This window comes from Athene cunicularia (genome assembly GCF_003259725.1).
Source record: "Athene cunicularia isolate RWA chromosome 9 unlocalized genomic scaffold, athCun1 chr9_part1, whole genome shotgun sequence".
NCBI classification, from domain to species: Eukaryota; Metazoa; Chordata; class Aves; order Strigiformes; family Strigidae; genus Athene; species Athene cunicularia.
The window spans coordinates 166,993-186,844 of NW_020799110.1; the positions used below are offsets into that span (position 1 = coordinate 166,993).

The window sequence follows — 19,852 nt, forward strand, 5'->3', positions numbered from 1 at the left end:
CAACCTCCAACAGGCACAGCTATTGGCAGAACCACTGCACCTCTACGGCCCTCACAACCCTTACAAAATCAAATTACCTCCGTTATAACTTCAGACACCTCGTGTGTCACCTCAGCATCAAACACCAATGGGCCTGCACGCCACGAGCGACCACTGACAGCCGCCCTGCTGAGGGCCCTCACCTGCACACTAGGGCTCTGTAACACTCAAACCACCATTTCAGTTTACTGTTGAGTGATGGAGTAGCAATAATAAAGCAGTTTAAAACCTTCAAACTCATACCCTCCCATGTATGTGTCTAACAGCTTTCCTTAAGTAAAATTCTTCTCAGTTCAAACTGGTGTGAGAGCAAAATAGGGCACTGAACTCATGTGCATTGCTACTCGATTACATCATTTGCTATATACTAAAGCAGAATATCACTTGCAAACATGAAGTACTTAACATGTTAGAAGAAAAACACTGGAACTAAGACTTTGACCTAATAATCTTTAGAATAAGCCCTTTGCCTAACAATAAGCATCTGCCTAATGACCTGTCCTCATGTACACTGTCTTCAGGATGACAAATGAGCAATTAGAGCCAAAGGAAACTTGTTTCAGAACTCTTCCTGAAAGATGAATTCTTGCAGCGCTACCTGTGAAACAACCATGACATCTAGTGGTACAGAGGCCTATGCAAAGGGTGTTCAGCTCCAGGAGATCTTCCAAATATCCTAAAACCTTAAAATAATAAAGCTGTGTCTGTTTTCTACCCTTTTTTTTTTTTTTTTTTTTTTAAATGAAATAAGCTAACACCTCTCCTCCCTTAAGTCCCTTATTCTTCTGGTACCTTTCCAAAACAGCAAAACACAAAGCACTAGTAGAGATTTCTGAACCTCCAACTGCTAAAAAAATGCAGTTGTGCATAAAATTGAAGTTCATTGCAAAAAATACAGTGTTATTGACCAAGGGAGTTTCATATCTTTAACGTTCCATGAAATAAATTTTCTTCCTCCCTCATTGAACTGCAGAGAAATAGGCAAGAACTTCCTCACAGCTTTTTATTTCTCTTACAGACTGACTCAAAAAATGCCCAGCCAAATAAACAACACTGCAAAGAGCAGATAATTTCTTCCATCTACTGCTGCTGGCTTGTTCCATCTGGCAAAAACAACCAACCAAAACTGCACCTGTATTGACTAAATTTAGGTTAATACCAGTACACAGGCTGCGTTTTAAGGACGTTCCTCCACAACAGCTGAAGTTCCAAGATGAGGTTTATCTAACATGGAGAAAGGCACTCAACTGCCAAGGTCAGTGTGTTTTTCTGAGCCCTGGGCACAGTGTGCAAACTCTTTACTGCCAATACAGTGGAGATGCTCGAGCACGGCCAGCAGGTTCAGCTCTAACTGCTAGCTGTTACATGTGACACTCCAAGAGGACCCTTCTGATAATGCAGCGCCTGTGCCACTTCAGTAAACAGCTATGACTGTACTTGGGACAACTAACTGTAGCTAAAGGGAGTGAGGTGACAACAGAACAGCTTTTACTGTGGTCTAGACGCCCAAGTGCATACCACGGGCATGCTGAAACCTGTGCCATCTCTGTGCCACTGTCAGTGGCCCTCTGAGCTCAGATTAGCCTGCACCTGCCGCCACCAAACCTTTTCTCTGCAGAACAGACACAGGCATCGCCTTCCTCAGGAAAGACACAAAGATTTTTCTGTATCATACTGTAAGAGGGAAAAACCTAAAACACTGTTAACTTCTATAACTTATCCCCATTTCCCCAGTGATTTAATTTCCAGAAGTAGATCAGAATAGACTAGTAACAAAGTAAGAACAAGGGCTCAGAGACTACATCACTGCTGCACACCAGGCTGCTTATCCTATGGCCAGTAAAATGAACAGTCCGCCATTTGAGAAGGATTTTTGTTAAAGGTTTTTCCCTGAACTGCCTTCCACAAATAGGAAAGCATTGCAAAATGTCCATTCTTTCCAGGGCACTGGACTTACTGCTCCCGCACAAAGTGCTGTGAATCTCACATGTATCTGCAGACCTTAATGCTGGCTGGCTGTCCTCCATGCTGCAGCTCACCTGCGCAGTCTGGGAATTCAGACAGTGATCTCTGGAAAACATGGTGCCAACTACTGCTTGATCCAACAAGGAGAGATTAATACCCAGGTTTATTAATCACATCCCTAGATACAGTAACTGGCCCTCCCAACCGCTAAATGCAGCAGGGCCAACATCCCATCCCAGGAATGTTTAGTCTATTACATGGTTTAGACAGGCTTTGCAAAGCAAGGCAATTCGTGAGCTGAAAAGCCTCTGGCATCCTGAAGACTCACACTGGCATTTGCAAAATCTAAGTTCCTGCCTCTTCTTTTCAAGAAAAACCACATTTATTATGAAGCTACTTGGGTAACAGCATAGCACCTCCCATGTCTTTATTTCAACGTATTGCATGTTGCTTGTAATATGAACTCAGTGTGCACTTTTATGATACGGAACAACAGACTCCTGCTTGCTGCAGTCAGAGTTAGGCTGGGGAACCTGAGCACTGGCTCTGCCACACGTTGAAGTACACTCCTGCTCTGCTGCTGCCTGACGCAGGTGGTTTGTTCAGAAGTCACGTTACAATTTTACTACCACTATGGATGTCAGACTTCTTTGCTTCCTTGATAGTATTACAGCAATAGTCAATAGTAATGGATCAATTACCCCATCAAAAAATCTGTGTGATAGCCTGCTATGTCCTGCTCTCTATCCTAAGCATGGCTACAAGGTTCTTAAGAATAATATTTAAGAATCTCCTACCCTAGGTTAAAAAGTCTGGCAAAAAATACCAGAGGCCTCTCGCAGCCCTGTGAATGGCAATATTACAGTTGCAAGCTATGAGAATAGCCTTGGCTACTCTAATTATCTCCCAAAGGCAGGAGTGCCTGCCGTTGGCCAGCAGACAGTCCTCAGCATTTAGTTCACAGAGGACCAAATGCCCGTCATGATCTGCTTGGCACTACAGCAGACGTTATTTCAAAGACCCAGAGGGGATTTAAAAACTAAATAACCAAACAAAGTAAGTTTAAAAAGCCCACGGTACTCTGACATCACAAAGGCATGTCAAAAAGCTTGGTCAGTGGTTATCTGTGAAAATCTTTAAAAGCTTCAAAGCACTGCAGTGAGTTGGAACTATTCACTGCCTCTGAACACAACCCTGATGTAAACGCCTTTTTAGCCGTATGCCGGACAAATCTAGAAATTCACTGTCACACTTGCTGGAACCCTCCTTGGCAGAACTGAATGGAGCTCCATGCTTAGCTGCCAAACAGTCCCTTCCAGCTGGGGGAGGCATTTTTATACTGAGTTTACATTGCTAGTCACTCCAATTCCTTTTCTTCCTCATGGGAAGTGGGAAGTGAGACGTGTAGGTATCGCCTGTGCCGCGGGTAAATCAGAACGTGGGCCAGGCTGTGTGGCACGCAGAGCACAGCAGGGCACTCCTCTGTCCAGGCCGTAGCAGGCCAGAAAGGACAAAAGAGTGATAAATCTTCCTCTGCACCCCCATACACCAGTCCTACAGCCTCTTTTGAGATTCTGTATCTTTCCATGCACAAACTTATGGAATAGGATCGGGAGATCAGAAAGGAACCTCTGTGAAGTGTTGCCTTTCTGGGACTGTCTGCATCCCTCCAAACAAGGTGCAAGATGGCACCTGTGCACACAGAGAAATGCTGGGACATCTTCCCTCCAGGACCCTGTCACAGGTTTCTTACTGACATCACCTCTAACTACTTCCACTTCCAAGAAGCTTTTGAGCAGCAAGCAGATTCTCCCCTTCCCTTTGGAAAGATGACACAAGCAAATCAGTAAGAAAGAAAATGATCTCTTTCCTGAATGACAAAACTGAATAAGGGAACATTTAAATGGAAGCCATTATACTGGCTTTCTGAAACGCTGCCCTCCTTGCCTGGACTCGCTCTGCAGTTCTAGAGGCTTTACCAACTAAATGAAGAGGAGGACAAAGAAGGAAACGAACTCCCCAAGAAGAGAGGATCCAAACTGCATTCTCCTCCCAGCTGGGAGTGCCGCTCCACCCCAGCAGCTGCGGCCAGGAATGGCTGCGGGGTGTCTGCAGCTGCTGCCAGGCTGAAAGGAGGTTTGTGACCCCCCGAAAGAATTCCTCCCCTCTCGCTCGAGCTCTCCGTGCTTCCTCGCAGTTGCCAGCAGCAGCAGGCACACTTACTCAGCGTTTTTCGCTTAGATGGGTTACACTACAAAAGCAAAAGCAGCAGTGAAGGGCCAGGGCAGGAGTAACTGTACTCGAACATCAATGACTCCAGAGGGATTTGTCACATTTTTCCCAGCTGCCAGGGTCAGGAGTGCTCAGGTTACTGGCGGCACATTCACAAAGTTCTGTTAGGAAGGATGGATTTTGCATCTTGCTTTCCTTGGGTGAGAAATATGTTGTTCCCTAAGAGATACAACAAGTTCTGGAAGCTTTAGTAATACAAAGTGATATTGTCCTGCTTTGTATAATGCGGAGCTCGACCAAACAGCATTGGTGTGGGGTGGTGCTGGGCAGAGTATGCTGGAGGCTTAAGTAAGTAGAGCACAGCTGCAGAGTGCTGGGCGTCTGCTAGTTTCACAGTAAACCAGTCAGCAGAGCAGGGAAACCAGCCCTGGTGTTAATGGCACAACTGTTCTGAAGCTTAATTTGCTCCTGTCCTGAAGCAAGAACAGAGTCAAAGAGAGTAAAGATAGCTAAACACATTATTAACAGCCTGACAATTATGACTATGCTCATAGCAGACATACCCCCTCTCTCCCTACACCCATCTCTATCACATTCTAAGCTCCTGATAGTAAAGGAAAAGGTCTGCAAGAGACTTGAGATCACTGCTCGGGTCAGAGAGCACCACTGTGAACATGGTTCTGCACGCACAGGTCACGTACCATCATGGAACGCCCCAAAATTAAGGAAATTAAACATGGGCACAAGACGCTGGTGCCTGTACTGATTCCAGACTCAGGTCTGAACCATGAAAGTCAAATTCAGCCGCGACATGAGGAGGTAAAAAAATTCAGACACTTTAGTGGAATCCTGTCTGCAGTCCCTCCACTCAGCCAGAGCCCCGAGATCTGACGTTCACCAGCCCACAGGAATCATCGCACACACACAGCCAAGTGTTGCTGCAGGAACTGTATAAAACCACATCACTTTAAAGCTTTTTTCTTTTTTTTTTTTTTCAAATGCAGCTAGATGGTGCTGTACAGTTTCAAAATGTATTAATTTTTGTTAATTACTTCTGTTAAGCATTTTTTTAAAGTTCTTACACATATTTTGAGGAAGGAGATAAAAGAGTAAAAAAAAGAAAATGAAGCAAATACACTGTTGTTAAGTGGTTTTACAAATATTCTCACTAACATTTTTGTGATCCTAACTGTCAGACCCCTCTTCATTTTGTTATCAATCTCTCTTTTACAAAAGCCTGCTACGTGAGAGTATGTATTCATCCTACATTTGGTCTTTCTGCCTGAACAAGATGAAGTTACGAAGGTTCCAGTGGTGTAGCTGGCGAGAAGTATGACTCACATATAGTTTGTACATGGGAAGAAAAGTACAACCATATTCCTGTTTTTAGAAGTCTGTATTAAGGCTCACATCAAACTGCATTTTCTGTATATTAAGAAAAAAAATTACTTTCAATACAATTCTAATAACCTTTAATTTGGTGAGTGATTGTAATAATGTCTATTATTACTTTTTGAAAAGTGATATTTTGGTAAATTTGGCAATTATTTTTTTTTTCTGAAATAAAAGCATGGAAAAAGAGCATCTCAAATTCTTAATTGTTACAAACATTAAATACCTTTTCCTGCATTAGTAATACTGAGATACCATGTTTAAAAAACCTCAAAACCCAACACATTTAGTAAAACCAGGATTCAAAGGCTGTAGAGAGAAAACCAAAAAGCTGGTCATTAATTTGAGGTTTTCATGACTGCTACCTCTGAAAGATGACAAACCCTTTGTGAGCACATCTCCTTTCTGGTAGATGGGCTCTGATCATCCAGGCTATGTCAGACCTGAAGTTTTTAGATATTTATGTGTCCCTTTCTTTGTTACCCACAAACCCTCCAGAGGTCACCGAGATGCTCCAGTCTGTTTTCATCACGGATGTGTTTTCTCTCACTCATTCTCCTCCAGACTTTGAAGAAAAAGCGCATCACTCCTCACTTACTTGTGGCTAGTGAACCTATGACATACTCCCTGCTGCTCCTCCTCAGAGCGCACCTAAGCATGAGGATTTTTCTCAGGCTTCTTTTTGCATTTTACATGAGTCACTAACATTTCAAAACATTATGGAAACTTATGGTTCTCTAAAAATCATCAGAAAAGTTCAGCTAATTGGTGTTATTAGCCCAGTCATAAACATGCTTCACCCGGTGCAAAGAAATGTCATACTGCATTTCTAAATACCGTATAAACAAATATTACCCTAAACTAAACACAAACTATGGTACAATCCCAAAGGCAAAAGGACTGAAGGTATGAAATAATAATTCCACAAAATCATAATTTCCACGGAAGATGGAAGTGAGGATGGTTAACCTGGCAGGAATAGGGACATTGTCCAAGCACACAGGGATGAGGTTAGGAATGCTAAAACCCAGCTGGAATTGAACCCGGCCAGGGGAGTAAAAGACAACAAGAAGGGCTTCTGTCAGCACCGGTGGCAACAGAAAGGGTAGGAGAGTGTGGGCCCACTGCTTCTGCTGCGGGGAACAGCCGAGAGGGCTGGGGCTGTTTCAGGCTGCAGAGGAGAAGGCTCAGGGGATCTCACCAACGATACAGACCCCGGCAGGGAGGGTGCATCGGGGACGCAGCCAGGCTCTTCCCAGGGGTGCCCAGGGACGGGACCGGCGGCCATGGGCACACACCAACACACAGGAGGGTCCCTCGGAGCACCAGGAAGCACTTTGTCACCGTGCACAGGCTGCCCAGGGAGGTGGCGGAGTCTCCAGCCCTGGAGGTGTTCAGAAGCCGTCTGGACATGGTCCTGGGCACCGGGCTCTGGGTGGCCCTGCCTGAGCAGGGGGTCAGGCCAGAGGACATACAGAGCTCCCTGACAGCCTCAGACAGTCTGTCTGATTTTGTGGAAGTTACTATTTTTAAACGTACTTAGAACTGTAACTGCAGCATTTACAAGGCCACAAATAATGGTGTTAATTCTTGACAGCATATACTTCATTCACGCTGTTCCTGAGAGAAACAGGTTATTTATTTTCTCTAAGGTAGCTGATTAATATGTCATGCAAAATATAACATCACCAGTGGAGTTGCCCATAACAGAAGAAACCCAATTGTTAAAACTTGTTTTTTCCTTAACTCAGTGTAAAGGAAGTTACATATCTATTTTGTACAATATGAGTTATTATATAGAGCTGAAATTAGGAAATAGAACATTAAACTAAATATCCACAAAGAACCACCTCTGGAAAGACTTCAGATCAGAGGTATTCATGGAAGATGTGAACGTGATTTTATTTATAATTCAAAGGCAAAGGGTGCATATAGAGTTGGGATCAGAGTCAAGAACAACTCTGTATGTTCTGCCTTTATCTTCAGTGAAGCATGAACTACTATGCAAACCAAGTTAGACTGAGAATTAATCAGTGATAGTTGCTCTAGATTTACAAACAGATGCAGAACAGAAATTGGTCCCTACAACACTATAATAGCTGGTAAGAAAGACACCAGGTCTGTAACTCCTGGAAGAAGGCCATTTTGTGTTCTGTTCAATGCTAGTTTAGAGAAAACCCGAAATGTTCTATTTGTATTAGCTTTTTGGTCACCCTTACCTAAACCAACGGTTATTCTTGACATGAAGTAATAGATCTACTAATTGTACCTGGAAAAAATGTGGCTGCATCGAATTAAATGCTCCCAAACAAAGTAAGAGCATCCCTGGCGTTACCTGTCGCAGTAACTCCTCCTGACGCATCCTGATCCGCTCCCTCTCCATCTGGATCCTCTGGAGCCTCAGCTTCTGCTGCTGGTGCTGCTGCGGGGTCAGAGCGCCGGGCAGGTTCAGCAGCCCCGGCTGCGGAGCCTGGGCAGGGCGGCTCTGCTGCGACAGTGCTGTGCTGCCTGCTAGCTGGTGCTGGTGATTCATGACTGTGGGAAGGAAAATAAATCATGGCTGGTGAATGAGAATTGTACTTTAAGATGACAGAGGGCCTAGGACACATGTTGCTCATTTATGGAAGAGTTATTAGAATGACCGTGTTTCAAATGACTGAGATAACCCTCAATCTGGCAAGATCTGGTACTAGCAACTGCTTAATAAATTATTTTTAATATTTCATGTGTGTATAAAACATGAACACTTATATTACAGCAAGTATTTGTATTCATCCTGGTATGTTCAAATATTTACCTAATGGTATGTAGTAAATGACATGCACGTTTCTTTAACAGAAAATTTCTCTACAAGCATGTGCCTAGAATATGCAATAAACTAGTAAAAATGTTTTCAATCTTAACATTTTCTTTATTGACAGATCTAAATCGATTACTATAAGAATAACTACCAGCATAAATAAGGAGCACTCTGTGTGTTTCTCACCACTGTGAAGGAGATACACACTTTTTTCAGTGACTCACTGATGTTCCAGTTCCAGTTAAGAAGCAAACCCCGTGGGAGGACCCTGCTGGATTATCACGGGCCAGAGTCACAATCTCTGTGTGCTCAGCTATAAATGAGGGTTAATAGTATCCTCGTCTCTTGCAGAAGTTTTTTAAGCACTCCTTACCTCACAGGCACTCACACATTACAGTAATGAAAAACAGCTTGAGAACTGTAACGGAAGAAAAAAAGTGCATCTAATGAGATCCAGCAACAAGCCCGACTGCCAGAAGTTACAGCAGCGGTGCAATAAAAAGACACCAGAAACTATGAGAAGCTACATCCTTCCCTAATATCCTTAACGTACTTTCACTTACTTTTTCAAAGCAGGTGAAATGCAAGGAAAAGATAATTAAATTGAATCTGTACCACATTCATAAACAAAAAGGCAAAGTAGTGAGAATCACTGCTAACTGTTCTTGAAGGATTTCTGTCTCCTTTGAACAAGCATGGCCCTTTCTTCCCAGTGGCCCCAGCATTCCCAGTTTCAGGAGGCCGTCAGTGTGAAGTTTGCTATCTGAGCTCGCAGCATGGGAATGACTATCAATAACAAAACAGTGTGATTGCAAGTTACTAATACATCATACCACTTTCAATATCAAACTCAGCAAAAATCTTTATCAATCTTGTACTGAAAGAACTGCCCAAATCCACTGCTGCTTCTACAGTTACATCAGGCAAGAACAGAGTTTAGTGAGTTCTTAAGAAGCCTGTATAAAATTAATCCAAAAAAAGACACCAAATTCAGGCCTGGCATTAAGTTACAGAAATCAGCTAAGGTTAAATTTACAATTCATGGTTCCTTCTGCAAATGAAAAAGGTCTAATAAACTACAGATTAAGGAGTCTGATTTTAGACTGGATTTAACAGAATAGAGCGATTTGTAACTCTTGCTGAGCTCTGGATAGGCAAGCACCAAATTGTATAGTTGATGTCATATGAAGAAAACCATTACAGTTTTTCAAACATTTGATTAACAACTGAACCCTTATCCACTAAGGTGTTCAGATCTGGAAATGGCCCATTAATTTTCCACCTTTGGTAGGAGATTCAAAAGGTTCCTCTGGGCAGCAACCCCGTAACTGGCAGGTGAGAAACGGGACCCTTTGTGAGCAAACCTGAGCTATACCCATGCCACCCAGCTAAACCCTTTCGCTTGCCGACAGAAGGCTGCTGCTCAGGCAGTTCATGACTGTTAATGTTACTTAACATAATCTTTTCTGGTCAATTCAGAAACTGTAAGTCAGAGCAGAACTCTGTTGGATGGGCATTTTCATTCAAAGAACTGTTACAAAAGAAATTGCAAGTTTTTGTGTAGCTCCACGGTCACTCTGGTAGTCATGCCACAAAACTAAAATAATCATTTGACACCTCTGACAGCAGGTATCACTTGGCCATGGCAACAGAAACACCCCTGCTCTCTAGAAATGTTTCCCTCTTAGCAATAGGCTTGGAAAAAACAGGAGGAAAATAAGACAGAGAGGGGAAACTGCATAGCCTCCACCTGTACCTCCTTTTTATTTTTGAGTAAAATGTGTCAGTTCCCAGCAATGCCACCTAATACCTTTTGTGAGCCACGGCATGAACAGTTCCTTCTCTTCCCTCCCCACCTTCACCTTTCCAGTAAAACACACGTATGGTACCTAAAGCCAGTCTGGATTACAAGTGGTAGCCATATACTGCTTTAAAAATTGACATTTTTTGCAAGGATTCTTTCAATAATAGGGCAATGGATAATTCACAAAGCTCTTACCTTTTAACAAGAACACCCCAGATACTAAAATACTCTCTAGAAGAGATATTTTTCTGTCCAAAGGACAAAGATTTGTGTCATCCTTTTTATCTTTCACTCATTGTTCTTACTGTATGAGAACTGAAATCTTAACTCAGTTCTGTGCTTCTCAGACCTGAGCGTGTTCGTGCTCTGTACACGTCTGACCTGGCAGGACACAGCACAGCAAGCGCTGCTAGAAGCATGCATGGAAAGAAATGGGTTTGTACAGTCGGGATCAAGCACATGACACCTGCACAATGCAGAACGCTGAACTTATCTCACTCTGCCAGTTCCAAGCTAAAAATTTTTTTGAAAGGTTGACTTTATGCTAGCCAGCTTTCTGCCAGATCAGGTACTGTCTTGTCCTTCTGCAACTGAAGTAACACAGGTACACAGGCATTAGGCAGTCTAAACTCTGCCCTGCTTCGCTTTGGCAGAAACGTTTACATGCACTCACATCAGATCTGAGTCGAATTTTTCCTTCTGGGTGATCACACAGGCCCAGCACAGAAAGACTACGGAACCATCTGAGAGTACAGCTGCATGGTATTTTAGCTTCAGTGACAAATTCAGCTCAAGAAATAATCCAAGTTAAAAGCAGCCCTGCAGTAATATAACCTTTTCACAAATTCAGTCAATGTGTGGTCCACAAACAGCTGTATCCACACAGATGACATCATGCTTCCACATGAAACCAGAGTGTTGCCATTTATCACCTCTTCCACACCCAGCTGCCTGTTCCTGCCCACATGCTACCCCTCTACTGAGCTGCCAAAGGCATTTTTGTGGCCACACAGCAAACTAAAAATTGCTTGGGGATAAAAAGGTATTTTCTGGCTAGGTCAGTTCCTAGCAAAAGTAACTGGGTAGCCATGAAACTGCTACATGGAACCAACCTAGCAGTCCAGGTGCGAAAAATAAACTGGTTTCAGGAAAGATGGACCAAAGCCCACACTGGTCAGTAACTTTTCAGTGGTGAAATCCCAGAAAGGTTAGCAAGCTGCAGTGCTGAGAGGGGAAAGGCAGGAATGAGAGCTGGGTGCAGAAATCAAAGCACTCCTGTGATGGGAAAACAATACATGGAACCGCATTTTGAAATGCAGTGAATCTAGTTTTATTCCCATTAAAATAAGTAAGAAATACTGTACATACCATTATACAAGTTGTATCGGTGCAAATCTGGTGTTAAATTGCCAGGACCATAAGCACTTAGGCAGGAATTTAACTCTTCCTGTACGCAGAAGCATGTGCTTAAATTTCTGACATGTCAATGGTTGAGTGAACAGAACAACCATGCTAAGAATCCAGGTGGGCTGAAGGATTATCACAACATAGCAAGTTCTCCGTAAGAAAAACTGCTTTCATCTAAGCAGCACATGCAAATGATAGAACCAGGTGAAGTTAAGTAAAGATTCCCAGCCTGTACAGCATGTCTGGGATACACTCTGTGCGAGGAGGGCCCGAGTGCAGTACGATTTGTCAAGGCTATTTGTTGCCTTTGCTGTATCAAATACTCCCTTCTCCTTCATCAGCTGAGCTGCCCCCATGTTGTATCACAGATGAAATTACACATACAAGAAGAACAAGGCAATATGAAAATGCTGAGGAATACTTCTCCCTGAGCTGTGGTCCCCAATAACCCTTCTCATCTCTTCTTGTGGGGACAGACAGAATATTTTAGTCCAATGAACTCCCTATCTTGGAATAAATTACTTTTCTTTGAAGCAATACTGTCTGTTCTTACATACCATCAAGGAACTACAGGAAGCTCAGTACAATGAGTAAAGCAAGCATGCCCACACCATACATCAGGAGTGTAGAAAATACATCACGCTGAATCTCCTACAAGTCAAGCGAGCCATAAGTATGTGATCATATTTCTAACAAAAATCCGTTCTACCTCAAAAAAAAAGTTGTTTATGTCATCTGGGTTTGATAAAGCCATAGCCACGGGCAAAGGAGCTGCACAGAAGACAAAGGAGTAGGGAGGAGCCATCCTCAGCCAGTTCCAGTGGGCTCTGCTCTTCGTTCCATCTGTGCCTTTCTCCTCAGAGGTCTGTAGGTCTGAATCTCTAGACACAGGTCCACAGAGAAACGTACCTGTTCAAAACTACCAGTCATGAGAATGGCTTTCAAAGAAACATTGATTTGGGCCACAGAGACAAACTTACTGAACGACATTTGAGCGCACTGACACCACACCTTTCTCCAGCACACACTGCTTCAAGAAGAAAAGGGATTCACATAACTCTCCACTCAGTTTGAACACCAGACACCTACTTCCACAGCAGCCCCTACCAGACAGACAGTCAGAGACCTGAGTGTAGAGGAGTCACGGAGCTGTGTTTTCAAACAAGTACAGACAATTTTGTCAGGGTATCTGGATAGAGTATGTCTGTAATGTCTAACTTAAAATGGAGCATTAACTTGATAGAGTAATAAACTTCTTTTCTTTACTATTATTCAAAACCAGTTTATAAATACACAGATGCTAAGACCTAGGTTTTCATTCCACTTGAATTATTCTTGAGTTCTATCACAATAATGTCCCATAAGCAAGTTTAGGACATATGTGGTCTACTTTTGTGAAGTCAAAACTAGTTTTTGGGTGTGTGCACACACACACATATAATGCATACTAAGTTAATCTAACCTAGCTCAAAACAAATATTAACTGGAAATAAAAATAGTAATAGTACAAAACACGAGACTGGTAGGTGTTTCTTTTTTTGTATCTATCATAGAAAACAAAATGAAATGAAGAACTGGGGCATTCTGCAATGCTTGCCACAACAACTGCTGCATTCAGCTGCTCTAAAAATATATCCTAAGGGTCAAAATGTTACATGTACAGTAATAAAACAGCTGACTATGGGAACTGGCTGAAAAGTAATTAAATCATGGCAGATCTGCAAGTGCTCTTTTGCACTGGTTCCACTGAAAGGCACTGAAATTATTACAAGCAAGCCTTCAGCTAAAGTGTTAAGTTTCAGGGCTTTTCTGCACCAGCAGCTCACACTTGATGGCACATGGAACATATCCTCTGCAGAAGAGCCTACCCAGATGGTCCTGCCCACCACCTTCCTGGGGGCTGCTGAAGCCTGGGCTGCAGGGAACGCAGCGTACCCTCTGCAGTCTGAAACACTCCCGCAGGATAAACCATGAGGCCAAAGAGGTGCTGTGCACGGAAGATGAAGTGCTGTCTCCTTTCCCCCGCAGCCAGCAGACACCCTGCAGCCACTGCCACTTACCTCAGCACAGCTCTTGGCCCACATTAGGTGATTTGGGCACTAAAACTCCACACGGTTTGTGCACTAGTAAATATCCACAGGCAGCAGATAAACCCTTCATACATGTCGTGTTTCCCCACTTGCTCGGCTCCCAGTCAGCCTCCGCACTGAGCAGAAACCAGCTGACACACACTGGTAGAAATTCTTGGGCTTGACGAGGCTGTGTGTGAATGTGTACACACGCCTGCTCGCCTGCGACTGGGGCATCACACAAAGCAACGCATTTTCCAGGACAAGAGAGGGGTGTAGAATGTACTCCTGAGGATGCAGAGTACAAGGAAAAGGTTCAAAGACCCACTGCCTGCAAAAGAGCATCAATACACTGCAAGCACAGAACCAGCAACATAAAGATCTCACTTGGTACACAGAACTGGCCACAGAAGATAAACATGATAAAATGGTGAAAGGATTTTATTATCTCACTGGGAAAAGTGTACAAAAATGAATGAGACAGTATTACTGGGAATAATCCCCCAAAGTAATACAGATGTAGCAGATACTGTCTCTGTAGTGTAACTTACGGGTAATCTTACATGCATGAAGAGTCTGTTCAGGACAGGAAACATTGACAGAAAGCATGACTGTGGCTCTCGGGAAAATGATATAACTGATAGCAAAAAGTCTTCAAGTGCCAGGGAAAATCTAACTGAAACACCCAGGAAAATGAAGAAGCCAGTAACAGCCAGTAGTGCTGAGCAAGGACATGAGCTCCAGCTAAAGGAGCTGTGAACGAAGAAAGAAATGGGCTGACTGAGAATGGAGTCTGGTAAGCACAGGGAGGTAATGGTGAAAATTCCCTGACTGTACACAACAGTCAGCTGTGAGGAACAGAACCACTTTAAAATTTTCGGTGCCAGATCTCTCAGTGCTGTGTACAGGCAGCGACTGTCGGCATCAGTCTTTCCAGTGAAGTCTGCAATTGCACAAGTCCAGTACTTCTGATATTAAGCAATCCAAAGACACTGTCTTGGCTCCCGATTTACCCAAGACAAAAGTTCTTCCTGTTTATGGTGCCTAGAACAGCACCCAGCACAGACACCCTCCAGATAAGCCAGGAGTGCCGTGCAGTGGATTCCCCAAGTGTGACCCGCAGGGTTTGTTTGGAGGGCAGGTGAGCTCCACCGACGCCACCAGCTGCATCCAGCAGGCCTGGGTTAGTCCTGCCTACACCCGGGCTGGCCCCGGTGTAGAGGCAGGTTCACTGCCTGTGCGCGGTGCAAAGCCCACGCTCATGGATCCTCCTGCACCTTGCAGAGCGCGTGCAGGCACATCTGAACCGTCTCTGCCACACGCTCCCAGAACCAGGTGTTGTGGGAGTGCGACGCAGCAGTGCCCTTGAGGCACCCAGCACAGCTTCTCCAGAGGCACTGAGATGGCATTTTATTGTCCCAAGTCTGGGTTCTTCACCCAGTGCACAAAGAATCAAGCAACACACTGAGTCGAGATATTTGTCTTTTAGTCTGCAGAGCAGGGTGCTGAGCATCTGACCCACTAAAACCTGTGGTCACATTTAGAATCTGACAGCATTAAAATCTGTGGTCACATTTCTCTCCCATGTAATTGTGCCAACACTTACAATTGCTCAAAACAACCTCCCTCTTTTTTCTCTATCCCCCTCCCTCTCTGCATTTGCTATGCACAACACTGTATGTAATGTCAGGTAGGTTTTATCCTGCAACACTACCTACTTGGGCAAAACCCAGCATCCAGGCACAACTCCAGTCTCCTCAAAAGAAGTGTACAAAAGTATGACGATACGGTTAGTACAGGACCAAGACTTCTCACTGCTTTTGCATTTTTCACTATGTGAGTTCTTCAAGCAACAAGAAATTTTTTTTTCTGAATAAACAGTAAGTTGCTTTTTTTAAGGGTAGAGCTACAATGATATGCAGGGGGAAAACAGAAAAATAATAGTACCTGAAATACCTTTAAGTATATTTGATATGCCTTATATTGTCTAGATTTTGATAGCGAATCTTTAAATACACTAGTTGGAATGAAAAGAATCCCAACAATTACCCCCATGGTATATACATAATCTTAGTTTGAGAAAAGTCTGCTGCCTAACTGCTCTTTCTGGAACCAGTCAGCTGAACTCCTATACTGAACAGTTCGGTAACACTGTTTTTGAAAACAGTTGGTGACTCTTTGTCACTAAAGGTTTAAGTCAAAGGAAAGTCTGGTATCAACTTGTGAGCAACTTAACAATACAATGACATTCTACCAGTCTCTGTTCCTTATGATATAACCATATGGCACATTTGTTGTGCTATTTATGCAATTTTATTAATATCTGCTATTATTTATATTTGAATTCAGAATTTGTATTTGAATGCTATGAGGAACATAATGGAGTTTGGGTTAAAAAAACCCACCCTGCCACTCATGCTCCAGCTAGACTACCCAATATGAATACTGATTTCAGTACAATGACACTCAACTAATAAATCAGTGTCACTTCAACAACTCTTTTCAGCCTGTGGCCTGGGGAGCCTTAGGACCTCTGGACTGTTTTTGAAAGGTCAAAAGGTAACTAAAAGGAAAATCAACTGGTCTTCAGTAAGCTTAAACTCACTAGGCAGGATCTGGCATGCCCAGTGCAACATTTCTAAGGTCCTGCAAACAGGAAAAATATAACAACATCACATCTACCACTATGTAAAGGAGGTTGGATATAACATAGCAGGTGAAAAGTATTCACCATTCTAGCAGACAGACTCAGGGTGGTCTTGAATTTAGTTCTCTTGGGGAAAAATAAATTTATTCTGCAAAATGAGGTAAGTCTCTCCAATAGACAGCCATTACACAATTTTCCAGCTCAAATAAAAGTGAATAAAAATGTGGAGCTAAGTTCCAAACCTGGACTATGTGGCACAGTTTCATTGCAGTCCATGGAATTACAACTATTTAGTTCACATCTCAAGTTAGAGCTATGTAATTTTCTTTTTCCAGTTAGATGAAAAATGTAAAAAATATTTTATTACTTTTGTTTTTAAATTGATATTCTACTGCATTAGGTTTTCCGACATTATAGGAGACCCTTCTGTTGATGATTTTTTGGATATATATTACTCAAGGATTATTTTGTGGCCAAGAGACTCTGCAAGTTGCAGAAGCCAAAACATGCAAATGTAAATTGTTTCTGACATATGCGCTGAACTGACTGTACAAACTTTTATTATTTTAATGTCAGAAGTGTCTGGATGCAACTGTGGATCTTTTTCTCTAGTCTGTTTACAGGCAGCCAGAGGCTAATTCATACGAACTGGCCAGCATCAGGTGTCACGCAACACAGTCTTATGAAAAACAAATGTCTATAGAGGTTAAAAGAAAGAGAACGAACAAACCCAGCCATATTACAGTTTTGACTTAGTCACGACATTGTGAAGAAAAAAAAGACTAGGCTCCCCTCCTTTTCTCTCTCCGCTTCTTCCAACAAAGAACTGCTTGTTTCACTTATTTCCCAGAAATAGCATTAGCCTTCCAACAAGGTCAGCAAAAAATGCTGCTTTTGAGTTCTGGTGCATTTTGTTCCAAAAATCTGTAAAGTATTAAACCAAAAAGTTGTACTATCCCAGTGCACAGAGACTCCTTTATTCAGATTTCTGGGCTGAAAATAGCTATACAGAAATTTCTCAACAGTTTCAACTGTTATGCTAAGTTCTGTGATACTCACATTTAAGTAATCTTTCCTGTCTTCAATGATTCAAGCTTAAAAAACCCCAAAGGAACAACCTGCAGATGCAGCATCAAAGATATGATTTAACAGGAAGTTAAAAGGTCAGAGATTTACTCTGTAAGCACTACTAACAATAAATCAGTAACAACAAATAATGGTGGGAGCTGCTTGACTGGAGCTTTAATGCTAGTAACCAATTACTGATGACCATTATTATTTAAAATAAATATTAAATTCTTTTTACTTTTGTTTCACATACTCTTCAGCTTTTGCATTTCATTCCCTTTAAACTATGAAAATGACACTCAGCTCTTGCACTGGCATACGTTTAGATTACTAACCCTGAAGAGAAATGCTTACACCAACAGGAACGTTTTTGTGTTAAAATTAAAAATTACTAGATTTTGAAACAATAACAACATCTCTTTTGAACACATCAACCTTTAACATTTCAGATTTATAATCAGTTGCTGGTTTTAAAGTGTGTGTACTTTGATGTATCTGGATTTAATTTACCTGATACTTAAGCTAATTCCTATTAGTCTCTGGAACTATCAGCCACTGTCCTTAAAACATAAATTACTCTATCTGAAATCTGCTTGATAAATTACTTCTTAGAGGTTTTAATTGCAAATAACAAAAAAAAACCCCAAACGCTCTTTTCCAGAGCTGTGGCATAAAACTCCCACAGAACGTGCAAGTCCTCTACAAACTTTCAGCTTTTCTATAAGCATTATCTCATGAAGCAGAAGCAGGTGCCAGGATTATTCACACTGACCACAACTGAATTGTGTCCACTTCTCTCAGGATATCCAGTAATTAATCATGACCTGGAATAGGAAGCCTTTCCACTGTGCAGGTGGCATGAGGGTATGGGCTGCACTGAGGGAAACACACGTTTCTCTCAATGTTACGTATTTGTAGCCAAATTTCCATCCAGCGCAAACCAAGCCTTCAAAATCTGGACCATTTTATGTACGTTAGTTATCACTAAAATATATGCCACCTGTTTTTAAACACTTTGGGAGTTTCTGCATTCTTATCTCCAGAGACTTACTCTGACACAGTAACCAAAACTGCATTTTATCATCCTCAAACAAGAGTAGCTACACCTCTTTTATCATGGCAGGATATGGAAACTTTGGTTCATGTGTTTATTGCTCTTAGACAGGATTACTGCATTGTTTTATTGGTTGGATTTCCTGGCTGATTAAAAAAAAAAAAGAAAGCAGAGGCAAAGTGCCGTAACTCCCAGTTGTATCCAGACTCAATTAAATTGCCGTTAGCAATACAGCTGAAAGCTCAACCTTTTAGATTCACGGATGAAGTTCTGTAACACAGACAGTTGTCAGTGTATGAATCTCTTCACATTAAATTCTACTGTGTCTTTCACATAATGTCTTTCACCTTAGGGAACCAGTGTACTTAATAGTTAAAATTATCCTGTGTGTATCACTTGGGTCACTACATCAAGTGGATCTTCTAAGGTAAGAAACTTTCTCTTCTTCAATAGGGAAAAAAATAAAAATCAAACAGTTCTTCCTCCGGAGTTTGACACCGTAAGTTAGTATGGTTGAGCTCTCAGGATTTCTGTTACTGCCAGTGCTCTGCCCACCGTGGGGAGCAGGGAGAAGGTGACAGTGTCAGCCAGGTCCAAGGGAGCACCCGGACACCAGCCCGGCTGGACTGTGGCCAGTTCAGTGAGACCAAGCACACACTTTAACCACAGTTCCCAGTTAGATAAACCGAAAGGCCCTATCCACACCCAAAAAACTTAAAAGACATTTTACAAAGTGGCAGAGTGCCCCAAACTCTCAAACCACCACACTATGGGCCCTACTTACCACCCAGCTCAGTCTTTCACACCGGACATGGAATAACTGGGCCTTGTGGTCTGCAACTGGTGTCTGTCGTAAGACCTAAATTCTACAACCAACTGTACCACCACGGATGTCACCTTGCCCAGAAGGTCTTCTGAGTTTTTTTGAAGATCGAGTCTGTTCCTTGAGTATGAGGTTTTTAAGGAACTCGTGCATGTAAGTTCAGGCTAATATGCATAGAAAACATAAATCCTCTGACAGTAATTATTATTTTATGTCAAACAAAGTTGCAAACTGTTAGACTTGAAAAACATTTAAATGCTGACCAGATTGTGCTCACCCACTGGATGAAGAGTACAAACAGAAAAGAAATCTCTTTAAAACAGTTCGAAGGAAGCAGGATGAAAATAGCAATGGTTTTGAGTGTTTCATAATGTAGAACAGAGAAAGACTACAAAATAAGCAGCATTTGATTAAAAAATGTTGCTGAAGAAACTTTTATAAGGATCTAATTTTTCCCCCTAAATCATGCTACACATAGCTAAAAACCATCCTCCGCTATCTTTGTACACCAGCGACTGCCACTAGGGCAGAAGAGCTTCCCCAGCTTGGCCT

The 19,852-nt window shown here is 42.4% G+C and overlaps 1 protein-coding gene across 1 annotated transcript in view; it reads right to left on the minus strand.

The window, feature by feature from the left end:
- WWTR1 (WW domain containing transcription regulator 1) overlaps positions 1-19,852 on the minus strand; it is a 32,959-nt gene that overhangs the window by 5,101 nt on the left and 8,006 nt on the right. The window contains exon 3 of the mRNA XM_026854939.1: positions 7,964-8,163. Coding sequence (XP_026710740.1) covers positions 7,964-8,163 — 200 coding nt within the window. The remainder of the gene's footprint in view (positions 1-7,963; positions 8,164-19,852) is intronic.